This window comes from Cimex lectularius, unplaced genomic scaffold, assembly GCF_000648675.2.
Source record: "Cimex lectularius strain Harlan isolate CLEC.00 unplaced genomic scaffold, Clec_2.1 scaffold108, whole genome shotgun sequence".
NCBI lineage: Eukaryota > Metazoa > Arthropoda > Insecta > Hemiptera > Cimicidae > Cimex > Cimex lectularius.
The window spans coordinates 347,312-364,084 of NW_019392680.1; the positions used below are offsets into that span (position 1 = coordinate 347,312).

The 16,773-nt window shown below is 33.2% G+C and overlaps 1 protein-coding gene across 1 annotated transcript; it reads left to right on the forward strand.

The window, feature by feature from the left end:
• The first annotated feature begins 599 nt into the window (after positions 1-599).
• LOC106668063 (aspartic proteinase A2-like) lies at positions 600-6,791 on the forward strand. The gene is made up of 9 exons (XM_024225623.1): positions 600-706; positions 4,806-4,944; positions 5,035-5,191; positions 5,222-5,334; positions 5,779-5,978; positions 6,042-6,167; positions 6,227-6,380; positions 6,441-6,533; positions 6,594-6,791. Exons 1-9 carry the CDS (start codon positions 639-641, stop codon positions 6,744-6,746), a joined length of 1,203 nt encoding a protein of 400 aa, XP_024081391.1. The 5' UTR covers positions 600-638; the 3' UTR covers positions 6,747-6,791.
• The last annotated feature ends 9,982 nt before the right edge of the window (positions 6,792-16,773 follow it).

Here is a 16,773-nt window from a genome sequence, read left to right on the forward strand (position 1 = left end):
ACAATAGAGGCAAAAGTTGGAAATTTGATTCAATACTGGGGTCCGAAAGGTCGGCAGAGGAGAGGAGGAAGTAAAGTTAATGAACTGGGACCTAGGGATGTCTAATTGGAATAATCAGGAACCCCGGTCAGGACCGGTTTTCGTTAACGAACACGGATTTTCGGTGACTGTCCCCAAACGGATCAATTCTACCTATGTGTAAAGTGGGAAAAAATGGAAAATGCAAAGAACCCAGAATTCGTAAAGAAAAAATGGTCATTTATATGAACCTCATAACATTGATTTTCAATTTTTGTTTTTTTAATTCGAAAAACAATTGGAACCTACTCTATTATTTTATTTATCTCACCTTATACCCAATTATATTTTAAGGTTTTGTAAATGAACTTCGAAAAAAACAAAAAATTATATAAAACACACAAAGACAAAAATTCGACGAATTTCATTAAGTATTTCCCAGACTAGAAAAAATCCGAGTATTAAAAAAAATTACTCATCTTACACCAAATTTCACACGCAATAGTGAAATCACTTTTATCATCAATGGGTTTAAGAACCTCTCAAGAATTGAAGCGATTAAATTTGTGTAGGTCTGCGAGTATAAATACTGTCTGTAATAGCCATTTCGTCAGTTCAAAATGAAATATACGATCTGCCTATCACTACTGCTGGCACTCCTTTACGTCCACAGCGAAGCTGTGGTCAGGTAATTAGATTTAGTTTTAAAAATCAACATAATTTGTTTTCTGATAGCAATTTACAAACATGTCATTTAATCTAGAAATAAAATTAGTTTAATTTTCGCCTTACTAAATTGGTTTTGCTATGCACACTTATATAGGCTTATTCTGTCAAGTTACTCCTTTTTAATTTCAAATTATCCGTTTTTTTTTTAAATCAAAAACCTATGAGATGGTATGAAAAGTAAGCACGTAAAGTAAAATACATACATACATGTGAAAAAAAAAATAATCTGGCAATTATATGTATATGAAACCATATGAAATTTAATTGTCATTAAAGATTAAAATATGTACAAACACTTTAATTTGAGATTTTTAATATCAATTAAATAGGTTCTTAAAAAATATATGAAAATTGCAATCAACATTTATAATATATAAAATTAACACTAAAAGTATATTTCAATTTGGTTAAGAAATTGTTAACCTTCATGTTTACAAGCATAATCCTTTATTTTAATCCAATTAACTATTTTTTATCTAAGATTTTGGTTGAGATGAAAAATTACTCTCAAGAGAGGGATTCGAACAAACGACTTTCGGCTCAATACGTCGCTGCTCTACCACCTGAGCTATCGTAACCCAGAAGTTAGATCAGCGACGATTGAGCCCAAAGTCGAGTGTTCGAATCCCGCTGACACTAATTTTTCATCTTAATCAAAAACTTTAGATAAAAAGAATAATTTATTGAAATGATTAATATGGTCAATTACGACCTCTACGCAAATATGGATTAACGTTATTTTAATATTTCATTTTATATAACTTTTAATTTTGTAATTAATTTTCATACAGTCTCTTATATATATGAGCCAAATTATTTTATATTTTAAAAAATTGTAAAATTAAAAGAAGGATTCTTTATTTTTATATTTTACTAGCTGTACTATTCGGCGTTACCCGGGGGATAATAAAGAGTTTTATTTTACACTTTATAAATTGTAGTTACCGATAAATTCAACATTGAAGTTCATAGCACTGCTCTCGGTGATTTTTGATTCACCAAACACGTGTTTGGTGATTCCATTTGTCATATGTACAAAAAAATCCCTTGATTTTCCTGTATGCAACGTACAATTCTATGAAAAAAACATGGATTATCCAAATTCAATTTTTTCAATGATTTACCTTGTGATTTCTTTATCGTTATTGCAAAAGCAAATTGCAAATTGCAATCGTTTGATTAGGAATGGCATACTGCATGATGCAATTGATTTAGGTGGTATCACCACATCCTCTTGTTTAAATTGTGCCAATGAAAATTATTGCTGCGTTCACATTTAATAATCTTTTAATCGCTAATCTGAGACCAATGCAAAGACAGGTGGGTCAATATGTCTAAGAAGAATGATAGGAACACCAAATTTCTGATCGTGTATGGTGGCAATCCAAATAGATCAAGTTAATTTAAGAATTTATTTGGATAATTTTTTTGCTTCATTTTGATCCGTAACAGTATCTATTAATTTGGAAGTAGTTCTTTCTCCTGGTAACAAGTGTTGAATGCTGATATTATGATGACTTTTGTAATTTTGTTTCATATCTGCAGATACGTATTGAACCAATTTTTCTTGTGTGTAAGTCTGTAAAAATCGGTTGGTAATTTAATGTACCCTTGTTGTTTCTATAATTGTAATTTTCCAATTTTCAATGTGCAATAATTGTATCGCAAAATGTTCTGCAGAAGGATCGTTTCGTAACTGAACACGCATGATTGTCGTCCAATTTGACGATTTTAAAAACTCATTTAGTTCATTAGCTTTTACAGCCATTATGCGTTCGTCCCAAATAATTATCATGCATTGGTTGGAGTACTTTACTCATTCCTAATATTTCTGAAATGTTGCAAGTTGTTGTTACGCTGTTTTGTCTTTTGAATATCTATTTGAGAGCTGAATATGATGTTCTACAATACTTGAGGGTGCGATTCCCATACGATATTATGTTGTGCATGTAGGTTACCAGTACTATTGAAATAAGAAATGTTTTTCCTTTGCCACTGGTGCATCTAACGTACACCACTTTCATCAGTTGTTGCTCGTCTTATCGCATAATAAACATGTTTTTGTTGTTGACGTAATTTTTGAATATTTGATTATACAAATATACTTAATTCGTTGATGTTGAAGTTGTTTCACGTGGTAATTCAATATCAAATATTCATGAACTATTCCATTTGGTGGTCCCAGCTGTGACAAATTAACGATTACCAAACACTTGTCTTTAGTCAAAACTGATGCTTCATTATACATTTATGGTATGAGTTGCATGTTATGATTTAAATATCTTATACGAAGTCTATGCTGAATGTCTTCAACCGTAAAATCTTTATACTTATGTTGAAGTGTGTGGTGTTTAAGACCGTTAGCCAATGACAACAAAAAAGTTCTCTGATTGATAGTCGATACAAGTTTCTTCTCAGTATTGGCGATATCCTTCAGAATACTCTTTGCTTGGTGTCCATATGTTCCTCCTTCAGAGAACATTTTTGTTGAAATGCAGACAACACAAGGCCCTGATGATTTCGATAAGATGGAAACGTTGGCATGATAAAGAACATGTTTTTTCTAACGTCACACCAGACCGCTCTTCTCGATCCCCAAATAATAATTTATGTTGAAGGTTGATATTAATGAAATTGACATTTTTTGCGGCTAATACGGCACTTTCACAACATTAACCGGTAACCATTGATAAATATTGTAATTTTGTTTGATAGCTGTAAATACACATTGAACCAATTTTTTTGATCGAATGGAACCACATCTTCCTAAAGAAACTTAGAGCAGCCAGAGATCCATCTGTTCATCAGTTCGGAACGGACATGGACGTTGATCCCACCCTATACCACAACTGACTGACTGTCTTTGAAAGGCTGTGATGTACGCATGTCACATGGTCACCTGATTGCCACAAACCAAACTGGCACTCATCTGTGATGAGACAACCCTTCCCCATTGTTCACGTGTCCAAGGGAGATGCTCACTTGCAAATAGCCGCCTTTCTACTCGATTCCCCCCCCGTAGAGAACTTGATGCGGGACGTTAAGAGATCAGGTTATTTTCACGAAGACATTTGATGATGACGGTTGTAGAGCTCAGCCTTACATCATGTTTGCAGTTGACTACCTATCATAGAAGCCGTTAAATGACGGTTCTGTAGTGCGGTGAGATCAATGAAACGATCGTCCGTCATACATCGCGATCGTCCATTACATCTTCGATCGAATTTCCGGTGGCCTAAACCGATTTACTCCATCGTGGATGGTAAAGCTCGGCACACCCAGGACTTGGGCTATGTAACAGACGTAGTTTCAATCATGGTCATGCAGCCTGTCATCAAATGAACAATTAGCCAAAGTCTTTTAATAAAACTAAAAATAATGAAAAGTTACATTAACTAAAAGATTATTTGTACATGATGGGTGTAAATTCCCGAACGTCTAAATATTTATTTTGTAAAAAATAGTGCAGATAAATTTATTTTTTTAAAATGGAAATGTTTTTGTAAGCACAATTTATAACATTTAATTTCATGTAATTTTTAATTTTACTTGTCATCTATTTCCATCTAGTTACTTAGAGCAATTATTTTATTTTTTTGAATGATTTAAAAAAGAGGTTAATTTGAAGTTAAAAGTGTTAATTTTACGTTGAAAAAGAGTTAATTTACTATTTAAAAAGTTAATTTAATTTCAATTAATTAATCTTTTTATGTTGTTTATGTTGTATTGGTTGAAATGAAAAAGCTAGTGTCACGAGCGGAATTCGAACCCACGACCTTCGGCGAAATACGCCGCTGCACTGACCACTTGAGCTATTTGGACTTCGATCAACTCGGACACCAACTCCCCATCTCAACGGTGGGTTCGAATCCCGCTCGTGACACTAGCTTTTTCATTTCAACCAGTACCACCTTACATAAAAAGATGAATTAAAAGTTATTTGGTCAATCGCACCAAGAAATAATGGATTTATTAGTAATTTAATGTTGATAAGGGATAATTGAACGGGAAAAAGCGGAAATAGTCAAATGGACTGACTTTTTTCTTCTTGTTTGTAGGGTGTCTCTGCAAAAGAGGCTTCAAAACAAGGATCGGTTGACTTCACTTGAGAATTTAATGAAATACCAGCATCGTCTAAAAAAATATTTGTTTTTGAATAATAAAAACACGAAAGAGGATCTACAAACCAATTTGAACGTACGTTGACGAAAAATAATTTTCTTGCATAATATATACGTACTTATTTGTATTGCAACGTTTATTTTAGTAATTGATATATATTTCCAGACTGCTTACTACGGGACAATCTCATTGGGCACGCCACCTCAAAATTTCACCGTAGTCTTCGACACGGGATCTTCAAAACTTTGGATTCCATCGTCGTATTGCAAAAGCCGGAACGTATGCAGTACGTTTCCCATCAAATCTTTTCTAAGAGTTTACGTAGTGTACATCATTTCTAATTGATTTTTAGGGATCGGCTTTTACGATCATAAGTCTTCGACTCACCAATTAACGGGTAAAACATTCCAGATCGCATACTGGACCGGAGCTGTAGCTGGATACTTGGCCCAAGATACATTAACCGTGAGTATAATATATTTATTTAATCAATGATAAAGCTGTAAAATATTTGTAATTGTCAGAAACCTAATACCCTTTTTAATATACAAACGTATATAGCTTTTTCGTTTTCAACTGTTCCTAAAGGGCAACAATTATTGCAATGATACAAAGTAGTACTTCATACTTACTAAGCAACTACAGCATTCAAGAAAAGAAATTATATGTAATTTGATACTTACTATTTTGGTCTACTATCCTGGCTGGGTTGGTATGTCAAACGAGTTTCGTCATTTTTTAATCTTCATTATGTCTGACAGACCAACACAGAAATGAAAGGTAGACCAAATTGACCGATAATGACTAAATTATTGTTTTATCAACCCGCAGACCACACGGAAAAAGTTCAAAATTTAACGTGTTATTTTCCCCTCGCCCATTTGAACTAACCGAGTACGATTATTTTAGATTGGAAATATGAGTGTACGGAACCAAGAGTTTGGGGAAACGACATTAGAAACGCAAGCACCTTTTGGTTGGGCTCAATTCGACGGAATCTTTGGTCTTAGTTTTCAATCTCTATCGGTTCAGGATGTCGTACCGCCATTTGTCAACATGATGAGACAGGGCCTAGTAGAAAAAGGGAAATTCTCCTTCTACCTCGGAAGGTAATTGTAATTTGTCCACTCGCTCGTACAATTCATTCATATTCAAGATTTTGCATGTTTTAGAAATCCTGATGACGAGGTTGGAGGAGAACTGGTCTTTGGAGGTGTTAATGAAGATAAAGTTGACGTAAAAACTCTCAAATCATTTAATATAACTTCTGACCGCTTCTGGAAAGTCAAAATCGACGGGTGAGTAGCATTTTTCATGTCGAATTTCGATTTTAAATAATTTATATTTTTCTTGGTAGTATCGAAAGCGAAGACCGTAAATGGTACACAAGCGGTTGCCAGGCTATAGTTGACAGTGGTACGTCTTTCATCGTCGGCCCGGCTGATGTTATAAACGACTTATTATATAAAAAGATCGGAGCGGTATTCGTCAAACAACTCGGTGTATCGGCTGTAAGTTCATTTTTCCTTTTTTCCTTAACAGCAGTGAATATAATTTGATTTGATTTACAGGTCGATTGTGACAAATTGGACGACTTACCCACTGTTAATATTACCATTGGTGGTGTAAAATACCCGCTGAAATCGTCCGACTACGTCATTAAGGTAAATTTTTAATTAATCAACGTCAAAGCGTGTACATTTATTATGCATTTTATCCTACAGTTCAAAGAAAGGGTAGGAGATGTATGCGTCCCAGCATTTTCCCCTATGAATAGAGCCAAATCCTGGATTCTCGGTGATGTCTTCATGAGGACGGTATACACGGTTTTTGACATGGAGAACCGCACTGTCAGCTTCGGAAAATTGAAATCATAATCTTTAATTTGTGATTTCTTTAAAATATATTTTTCTCACTTTTTATATTTGCAGTTAGTTTTTCTTTATCCATTCCAATCCCATAGGCAGACCATACCACCACACTTTCAGCAAATCCAGAACCAGTAGTGGTCTTCAGAAACTTCCAGGATATCTATCCTGATCTGAAGAATGGTTCAAGAAACGGAGATCGAACTCAACGAAACCAAATCCCAGCAAATATCTTTCCCCCTTCGTCGTATTATTTCTCCCCTAGTATATAAGTGGGAAGTTTAAGGGCCGACAAATAGCTGAGGTCATCGCCGGCCCTCTGCGTGTTTTCCTTTTTTTTCTTTTCTTTCGCGCATATTTTGTTTTAAACGGCAGCCATTTGAGCGTCTCGATCTAGTTACTGACTCTCTGATTTCAGATATGTACTACGTTGATATTCTAGAATGCTAGTCTCTCGTGTGAACCTCAGATTGGCAAATTGAGAATAGAAACAAAACATACAACACATATATAACATCACCACAAACATAGATGTCTGATCACATTCACTCCCCCAGAGTACTCGATATTCCTGGGGGCGGAGTTATAAGCAACCCCTTCCTTTCACGCTAATAAATTACTTTTACTCTCCAGACGTCATACACTCGCCCCAGAGTACTTGATATTTCTCGGGGCGGGGTTATAAGCAACCCCCTTTCTTTCACGCTAATAAATGAGTTCCCCTAGTCTACTAAAAATATGTTCCTCTATCAACATCCAATGTCGCCTGCTAATGGGAACTTTACTTCGACAAAAGACAGGCTTACCTGGAACCCTACATTCGGCTTCAGAGATTATAACTGAACAGTCGATCTAAAATCCTTAAACGACTACTTGAAACATATCAAAACACTCTCTATAGAAGAAAAGCCACATCTATATATCATTACTACAACTATCTGGCCGTTGTCAATACAAAATGTTCTTTATAATTTTGAGTTGGATTTTAGAATACTAGCAAGAAGCATTGATGCTTTTTATGTGGGGCTGGCATATAATTGACTATTGGCCTAATAGAGTAGGCAGGTTTGTGTTAATTTGGGAGGGATATCAGGTTTGGAGGTCTGGAATTTATGTTTGTGCTTTATTATGTTTCTGTGAGATTGTGGATAAGGACTTAGGTATTTATTTTTTATATAGTTCGGTATTGGGCTTTGTAAGAATGCTACTGGTCCTGGCACACCAAAGGGTCAGATCAGTGAGTGCAACATGGAATCACAATGAACGCTTAAAACATAAATTAACTTTTATCATAAAACAGAACAATATGTCGATAGGAATATCTCCCAAATTACATTTCTCTCTCTCTCTCTCTCTCTCTCTCTCTCTCTCTCTCGAGAGAGAGAGAGAGAGAGAGAGAGAGAGAGAGAGAGAAAACGCCCAAGTTTGGAAATGCATATTTTCTCTGCCTTTTAAGCCGCAGACATGCGCTAGGTCTCATTTTTTTTTAAACGCTTAACGAGATGGCTCTTTTAGATGTTTGCCTAGTCATTCAACAGTAAATTAAAAAATTAGGGAAAAGGTTAATTTTTGCTTTTTGCACGTTTTTACAAAAACTTCAATTGAGCTGGTGCTAGGAAATCGTCCTGGAGCGACGACCTTTATCAATTGTTGAAAATTGTAATAAGCTTTCAATTATATGATTTATTTTTAATGAATGATTTCTTGGGTTTTTTGACTGTCCTTTGCTTGGGTACCTGACCGGTTTCGACTGCAAATAAATAAAATAATAAAATGAAAATAAAATAAAATTGGTCACTTTCCAATTTGCCCGATTTTCTCAATAGTTTTCGAGTTATTCGCGATTTTTGGGCCAAACCGTGTTTACATTTAATTTAATGGAATGACTAAAACGTTTTAAAATTTTAACGTTAAAACCTCACAAAGGGAAGGAAATATTAAAAATATCGCTCAAAGGAGTGATCATAAAAGATGAAATTTATGGAATTATGAAATTATAAGAATTTCGTCATAGAAGGAATTATTAGTTTTAAAATCATGGATATTTTCAAGGATGAACAAATTTTGAACAGTCATGTTTTTGGAAATTTTACGCTCTACAACTCTACAACGTTTATTTAGAAATCGTGAGATGCGGTCTGGTGTGATGTAGGTTTCAGAAAAACATTTTCTTTATCGTGCCAACGTTTCGATCTTTATTGAGATCATCTTCAGGGCCTGGGATTTGATTGAATATAAAAAAATTAAAATAAAAAAAATATATTCTGCATTGTATAAATTCACTTTTCCACATCCAAAATGTAATTGTTATATGTAAACAATGTTTGTAAATCCCAGGCCCTGAAGATGATCTCAATAAAGATCGAAACGTTGGCACGATAAAGAAAATGTTTTTCTGAAACCTACATCACACCAGACCGCATCTCACGATTTCTAAATAAATATCGATTAACGGTCACTAATCACCACACATTTCTACAACATTTATTCTGAGGACTTTTTCAAAAAAGTGCCTTCAGGAAGACAATTCCCTCTTTGTCTTCCATTGACCTTTTGGGATCCGGAATTCTGCTGTCGATAACCACTTTTTCCCTTCATCATGAAAATTTAACTTTTCCTTCCCATTTCACAAGTGTTGTGTGGCAGTTTGGCATCGAATAACTTATTGAAACAATAGGTAAGTTAAAATCGGTAGAGAGAGAGTGCTCGGTTTTTTCCACGAGCACGTAAAAAACTTTTTTAGAAACTTTTTTCCCAAAAATCGCAGATACCTCGAAAACGGTTGAGAAATTTAGCAAAATGGAAGATGACCAATTGAAATCTTATTAAAATTGCCTATCAATTGCTATGCAGTACCGCTCCGAAACGATTTCCTGACACAGCTCGATTTGAGGTTTTCGTAAAAAGTGCAAAAATTAACATTTTCCTGAATTTTTTATTATTATTTCTTTTATGTTTCTATTCGTGGTGTTTATACTTGTACTGACTCCTTGACGAATAAAGTATTACTTTCTGTCAATAACAAAATAAATAAACATATAATAAAAAAAAGCCGTTTTACACAGTTTCAACAAAACTAGGTTGGTTTGAGAAATTTGAAATTATAAAAACCTAACGATAAGTGTATAAATAATATAATAGATATTATTTTAAACATGTTCCTAAATAATATTTAAAATTATTTTCTAACAGTATCTATTGGGATAATTAATAATAAATTGTAATTCACGTTTTTCGCACGTTCAAAATTGAGTAGCATTAAAAACCAAATTTTCATTGGAGCGTCGGGTTGGATGGCAGGTTCAAACTTACAACTCATGTCGAGATACTGTGTTTGTAACTCGTTCAACCTGATGATGAGCATTTAATGCTCGAAATCTGGATCATTGTTTCAAAAAAAATTGTGAGTAGAACCTTCATTTACAAAAGGTTGCTGCTATGAGTCCTGTTCGTTCTTTTATGCTCGTGGGGTAGGAACCCATTGGCTTCGTTCTGTGTCCACTATGACCCAGACACTATTGGTACGGTATGGTGTGGTTGTGTTTTAGTTGTTCTTCTGTTTTGTTTGTGTTGCGTGTGTTTTGAAAGATTTCTTTACTTTTGTTTTTATAGTTGGGTATTTATGGTGTTGTCAAAACAAATATTGGTTGAAAAATCTGCTTTCACTTCAACTTTAAATAAAAAGATGCTACTTCATCAATTCGAAACTAATACACCAAGTATGAGTAAAATGTAGTACCATAAGAAACTAAATTTCGAATTATATAATTAAAAACGAATAAAATACAATTTCTTTGGTACTGTAAACTTTTAATTGATTTTGAAAAATGACCTAAAATCCGCAGTTCCTTTGTTTAATTGCAATAATTAACAAAAATATTTTACTCTTTTGGTTTTCTTAGTTTTACTAGTGTTCGATCGTTTTTTTTTTTTTTGCGTTTTACAACTTTGCATTGCTCGTCCTCTGAATTGGCCTGCTTTTTCGTTCTTGTTTCTTTCCTGTAGGCTGTAAACTTATAAATCGCCTATTACAATTGATAAAGATATTATATACATAAATATTAAATTGTGATATTAAAGACAAAAAGATATTTTTTTAGATCTATCTCCACTTTTCGATTAATACGGAGAACGTGACTACGTGTAAGCCTAGTATGACCAATGCATAAGATGCTATGGCCTTTTTCCTCTCGACCAGGCCTCCGTGGACCAGGACCAGTTGGGTATTAATAAGCCATAATTTAGCAAAAGTCGGTCCCAGCGATTTCCCATTTATCTTTTACATTATTCTTCATGTTATACTTTTCTTTTTTTTAGATCTATCTTCGAATTCAATTCACCAATCTGGACACCTTATTATTTAAAATATATAAATATAATTGAAAAAAAATTCAGAATAGGCTATTGAAATACTTAACAGATAGATCATTTATAAAAACCTGAAAATGTAAATTTGTTGCACTGAGATCGGAATTGTCAATTGACTCTCTCAGAAAAAGAAGAGATATAAACAATATTTCATTTTTATATAAATTACTTAATAACCATATAGACAGCCATGATTTGTTAAAAAGAGTGCTTACTGTTAAATGTTCCTCAAAAAGATAAAAGAAATGTTGATCTTTTTTATACCATTTTGTAAATTCAATTATTTATATCAGAGACCAATCATAACAACATGAAGGCTTATGAACCAATATAATATAGATGTATTTGTTAATCCATTTAAAAGTTTTAGGAACAAATTATTGTTATCTATTACATAATCTGTATTTTAATGTTTTGGCGAAAGCTGTTAATAAATGTATTATATTATATTAATCTTACTACATCTGCCTGAGAGCAGGTTGGGGTGGTCCAAATTCTTGAGTGGGGTACTTCTTTCTTAAAAAATTATTTGATTTCCACGTAACACTCAAAATTTTATTATTACCGTAAAGACAAAAATACCACTCCCTTTATGTCTATACATTTCAGTTGCACCATAAGTATATTTTTAAAACCAAAACTCAAACCCATACCAGGTTCCCAAGGCAATAAATAAAAATTCAAACAGTGGTTCAATAATTAATATAACTTTTGATAGTTTATTGAAATAATTGGAACAATTAATTTAAAATACTCAAAGAACAAATGCTGAGGGTTTGTGTTTCCATAGCAATTCAGTGTTCAGGTTTATTATACTTCTCTAGTTTCTTATTTCAGAGCAATCAACTCGATCCTTCTCCTAATAAGTATTAGGCCATGTACTGTCGTTGCTACAATTCCTTTCCCTAGGATTTCTTTGTATTTTTGGGTATGCCTTTATTGAGAAGTTGCTTCACGTTCGACCAACACTGAATATACCCATTTTGTGTACCAAAAATAGCTGTTTACCCCCACAAGCCAGAAAGGCATATGTTGTAGGACTTGAAAAAATAGCCCTTTCTTGGCCACCTACTCCTTTCACTGTTTGAGTGTGTGGAGGGGCATGGCGGTTCATTTAAATTTGAACGTGACATATATATATATGTAAAAGAAAGTCGACGTTACATTTTAACGTCATACTTCTTTTAAGCACATTTATGTTGAAACTAATTTTGAAATTTGCCGCGCACTACCTCGACCTGATTGTTAAGAGGGAAGTTAAACTGTAGAGTAAATAACAAGTTAGGAGTGCATTGTTGAAGTGTTGAAAATCTAATATAAATAATAGCTCTAATTGTCGTTTCTTTTGTATTTTTACAATATTGGTAAATTTGAATTATACAATTTTTATGTACATTTGTTCTTAGTAATAAATTAATTTTGTATTTTTACAAAGCAACAAAATTTGGCTTATTATTTCGTACTCCAAACGCCTAAAAAGATAGTGCATTTTCTTTAAATTACACATTATATATATATATATATATTTCTATCTATTTCCTTGCAGATCCTCCGGTCTAGATGTTTGTAGGTTTGATACAAGGGTTTTCAGAAATGAAAATATTTAAACTACAGAATTTGACAAATAAATAAAACCAAGAAAAAAAAAACACATAAAAATGAGATTACTATTAAATTCCTAAACTACTGATAATACTGATACAACAAAAATAATAATAATGATTATTCGGAGATCGTGAGATGCGAATTGGTGTGACGTAGGTTTTAGGAAAACATTTTCTTTATCGTGCCAACGTTTCGATCTTTATTGAGATCATCTTCAGCGCTCAAGAGGGGCCCTGAAAATGATCTCAATAAAGATCGAAACGTTGGAACGATAAAGAAAATGTTTATTAAAACCTAAGTGTCACCAGACCGCATCTCATGATCTCCGAATAATCATTGACTAACGGTCACTAAACACCACACACAATAATAATAATGAGCGTTATTGGATATATTAATAAAAATAAAGATTGTTTGTTAAATTAACAGCCAATAAATTGAGGGAAAATAAGCTATTTGTTAACTAGCTTAAACAATTTTCAATTGAAGACTGGAACAGTTGGAAATGTCAAGGGACTGGGAAGGGACTATGTCTGCGTAAGCTAGTGTCCGATTTGGTTGGATAGAATAATTCAGACAAAAATGAGCCTGATGGCCGATATAGAGGCACTTAACAGATTTTCAATTTCAATTTCATTTTTCTTACGCCTTTGGGCAGAATAAAATGCCTAGCCTTCTAAAAAAGCACAAAGGGGAGACAGCAAGGTTTTCCTGAAGATGGAAAAAAAAGGAAATAAATAACCTAAATCAAAACCACCTCTCTCTTGGACTAACCCTTCTTAAAAAATGACGTTTCTAGAACAATAAAAATGTAAAAAATATATGAAAGAGATCGGAGTAGTTTATTGAATTTGGAATAGTGTGTACATAAATACAACGCCACTATTGAATCGTCTGAAAAAGAGAGTTTGAAGTCCTGAAATTGGAAGAAGTAGTTTATACGGTGACTGTCCGCAGTAATTTTTTTAAGTGACTCAAGAACATTTATGTAAGTAGTAAGGTCCTCCATACAGTATTGAAATATTCCAATATTGTATGCACCATACACTGATGTAAGACTTTTAAGGCTAGTCTGTTATGGAACTTTCCTGAATTGCTTGTGATAAAACCAAGAATTTGATTTGCCTTTTTTATTAAAGTTGTTATGTGGTTGTTGAAACTCAGCAATAAAAAGAATACCAAAATCTTTGATTGCATTGGACCATTCTAAACCATTCTAGCTTATAACCATACAATAGTAGGAAACTATTATGATGAAATGTATTTACATTTTTTATGTTAAGAACCACTATATTAATGGAGCACCAGTCTTGAAAAGAGATAACCGAGTGTTGCCCCAATGCGCAATCAGCAAGAGAAGGAATGCACTTGAAAATCTCAACATCGTCAGCGAAGAGAGAAAAGTGAATGTCGGAAAAACAAAGCGCAATATTATTTATAAATAATTTGAAAAGAAAACGAAACCTGAGATACACCAGAGAAAACAGGAAATTGTTCGGACATTGCATTATTCAATGTTACAGACTGGAATCTATCTAACAACTGGGATCTAAACCATTTTAATAATTGACCATGAATACCAGAAGTACAAAGTATATCTATCTGAAGAGTATGATTTACCAAATGAAATGTTTTGGAGAAATCTAGATCCCAACAAAAACCTAACCGTGAAAAAAAGGCCAGACCAAATCCAAAAATATTGGCCTACCATGTAAATGATATCTACACTGTGTCCAAGTCCGGTTCTTTTTTAGTCCATAACCTGAGACAACTCAAAAGGAAAGAAAATTTCCAGACGCCTCCAAAAAAATTCAGCCTATATAAGCAGATAAGCAACCTTTTTACCAAATTTCACGTGTCCACCTATATGGGAAGTACCTTTTAATTTTGATATGAGATCACACCCCACCCCAATAAAGTGGCGCTAATTTTGAGAAAATTTTAATTGTCATATTCTTACCTTTACTTATAAGATCTACATTTGTACCAAACATAACATTTCTGGTTATACGTGAATTACCATATAATTTTGATGATGAGACTACCACTTCCTCCCCTAACGAGACATTATTTTAGAAAAATTGCAATTTTCAGATTTTTTTCTTTACTTGCATCATAAAACCTACCATTTTAACTATTTAAAATTAATTATTAGAGTAGAATTGGAGCTGGAATTGAATGTGGATGGTGGAAAATTCGGTGTTAGGAAACAAAACAAGATGTAACAAATATATTTGCTTTTCAGACAAGAAAAAGAAAACTCGCAGAAAGTATGTATAGTACATATAGTAAGTACATATAGGTTATGATTAAAAATAGAATCACCTACAATACATACAATCGGTTTTCATGTTCATCGATGCAGAAATCTTCCAAGATGGGGCTAATGGTGAATGCTCATTTATGGCGTGGAAATTAGGGTCAGAACGATTTGCTAAATGGATATATAGATTGACCCACAATAGCTCAAACATCGAGCCGTCAAAATTGGCTGAAATGAAACCTTTAGACAAAACACAAGGATAGTCAGATTACTATGATATACCATACTAATGTTATAATGACCTACAATCGTATCCTATTAATCGTAATCCATGTGTTTTATTGAAAATAATGATATTTTTGCTACTTTATGATAATATGAACAAACGCGTTAAAAAATTAAACTGTCAAAATTAATGAATAATCCTACTTTTTCTTTGCCTTTTGTTAAATTAAAATTGATATTTCTATATATAAAAGGCAATGTTCATATATGTGTATCCTATAGACGACAAATTAATAAGCCGATTTCGCTGAAAATTTCACATTTGTTCTTCTTGAGCCAGGAGCGTTTAGAGATTATATAAAAAGCCTATTAAGTAAAAATAAAGGACATTAAGATTTTAAAAAATATATGTCAGGAATTTTTTAAAATCATTTTTCGTTCATACAGCCAGTGACCAGTAATTGCACGTTTCCAGCGCTCAATAGTCACAAAAACTACGCCAACACTCTATAATCGCAAAAACTATGAAATCCGTTTTGCTGATATAAAGATACATAATACACTGTTTCACCGTCCGGAGATCCTGGCGTAACCATCAGAATTGAGAAAAATGCCCGAAGTGTAGTCACTTTAGTGCAGTATTACTGGTGAAGTTTCGACCGACAACATTCCAAAATTTAAGAACAGTGATGGTCGTTTGTGTGAAACATATAAGCATGTCAAAAATTGTTTACTTGAAAACGATGCACAATGGGATATTCACAAGCTGATGCGACAATTTTTGCTCATTCAAATCAAATACGCTCTTTATTTGCAATCATCATATCAACATGTTCATCATCAAATCCGATGAATTAAGGAAAAAATTTAAAGATTTTATCACGGAAGACATTCAGCATGGACTTCGAGCAAAAATTTAAACCATGAGATGCAATGGTTACGATTGGAGACAAAAGATTATTACGCAATGTCATCGAGAGTAGAATATTCATTGGCAAATTCAAAGAAGTGCTAATACCACCAACATATATGCTATTCCTATTCAAACAATTAATATTTTCAATTAAACTGGCTTTTGCAATAACGATAAACAATTTACAACGTTAATCATTGCAATTTAAAGAACCTTGTTTTTCCCATGGATAATTATACGTCACATGCTCACGTGTAGGAAGATAAAGGGGTATGTTTGTATGCATGGCAAATAGAATCATCAAAAACGTTGTACGTATATCCAATGGCACTACAATGAAATTAAAGTTGAAAACAACAGTAATTACAACAATTGTATTGAATAGAGAAATTATTTATCTAAACCAAAACACAAAAATAATTTAATTTTAAATAAATACAATAATTGATATCAAACTTGATGAACAAAATTGAACGCTCCTTTCTATTTCTTTATTTAAAATTAAATCCATTGTCTTCCTTCGTTCGTTACATGTAATTATGAGCTATCGTAGTAAAAATAAAATTAAATAATGCTTTGTTTACTTCCTTTGCTTACTTCTGTACTGATTAATCCTCCGCAAAAAGTAACATTATGTCCTCCCATTCTGCTACGCCTAAAGA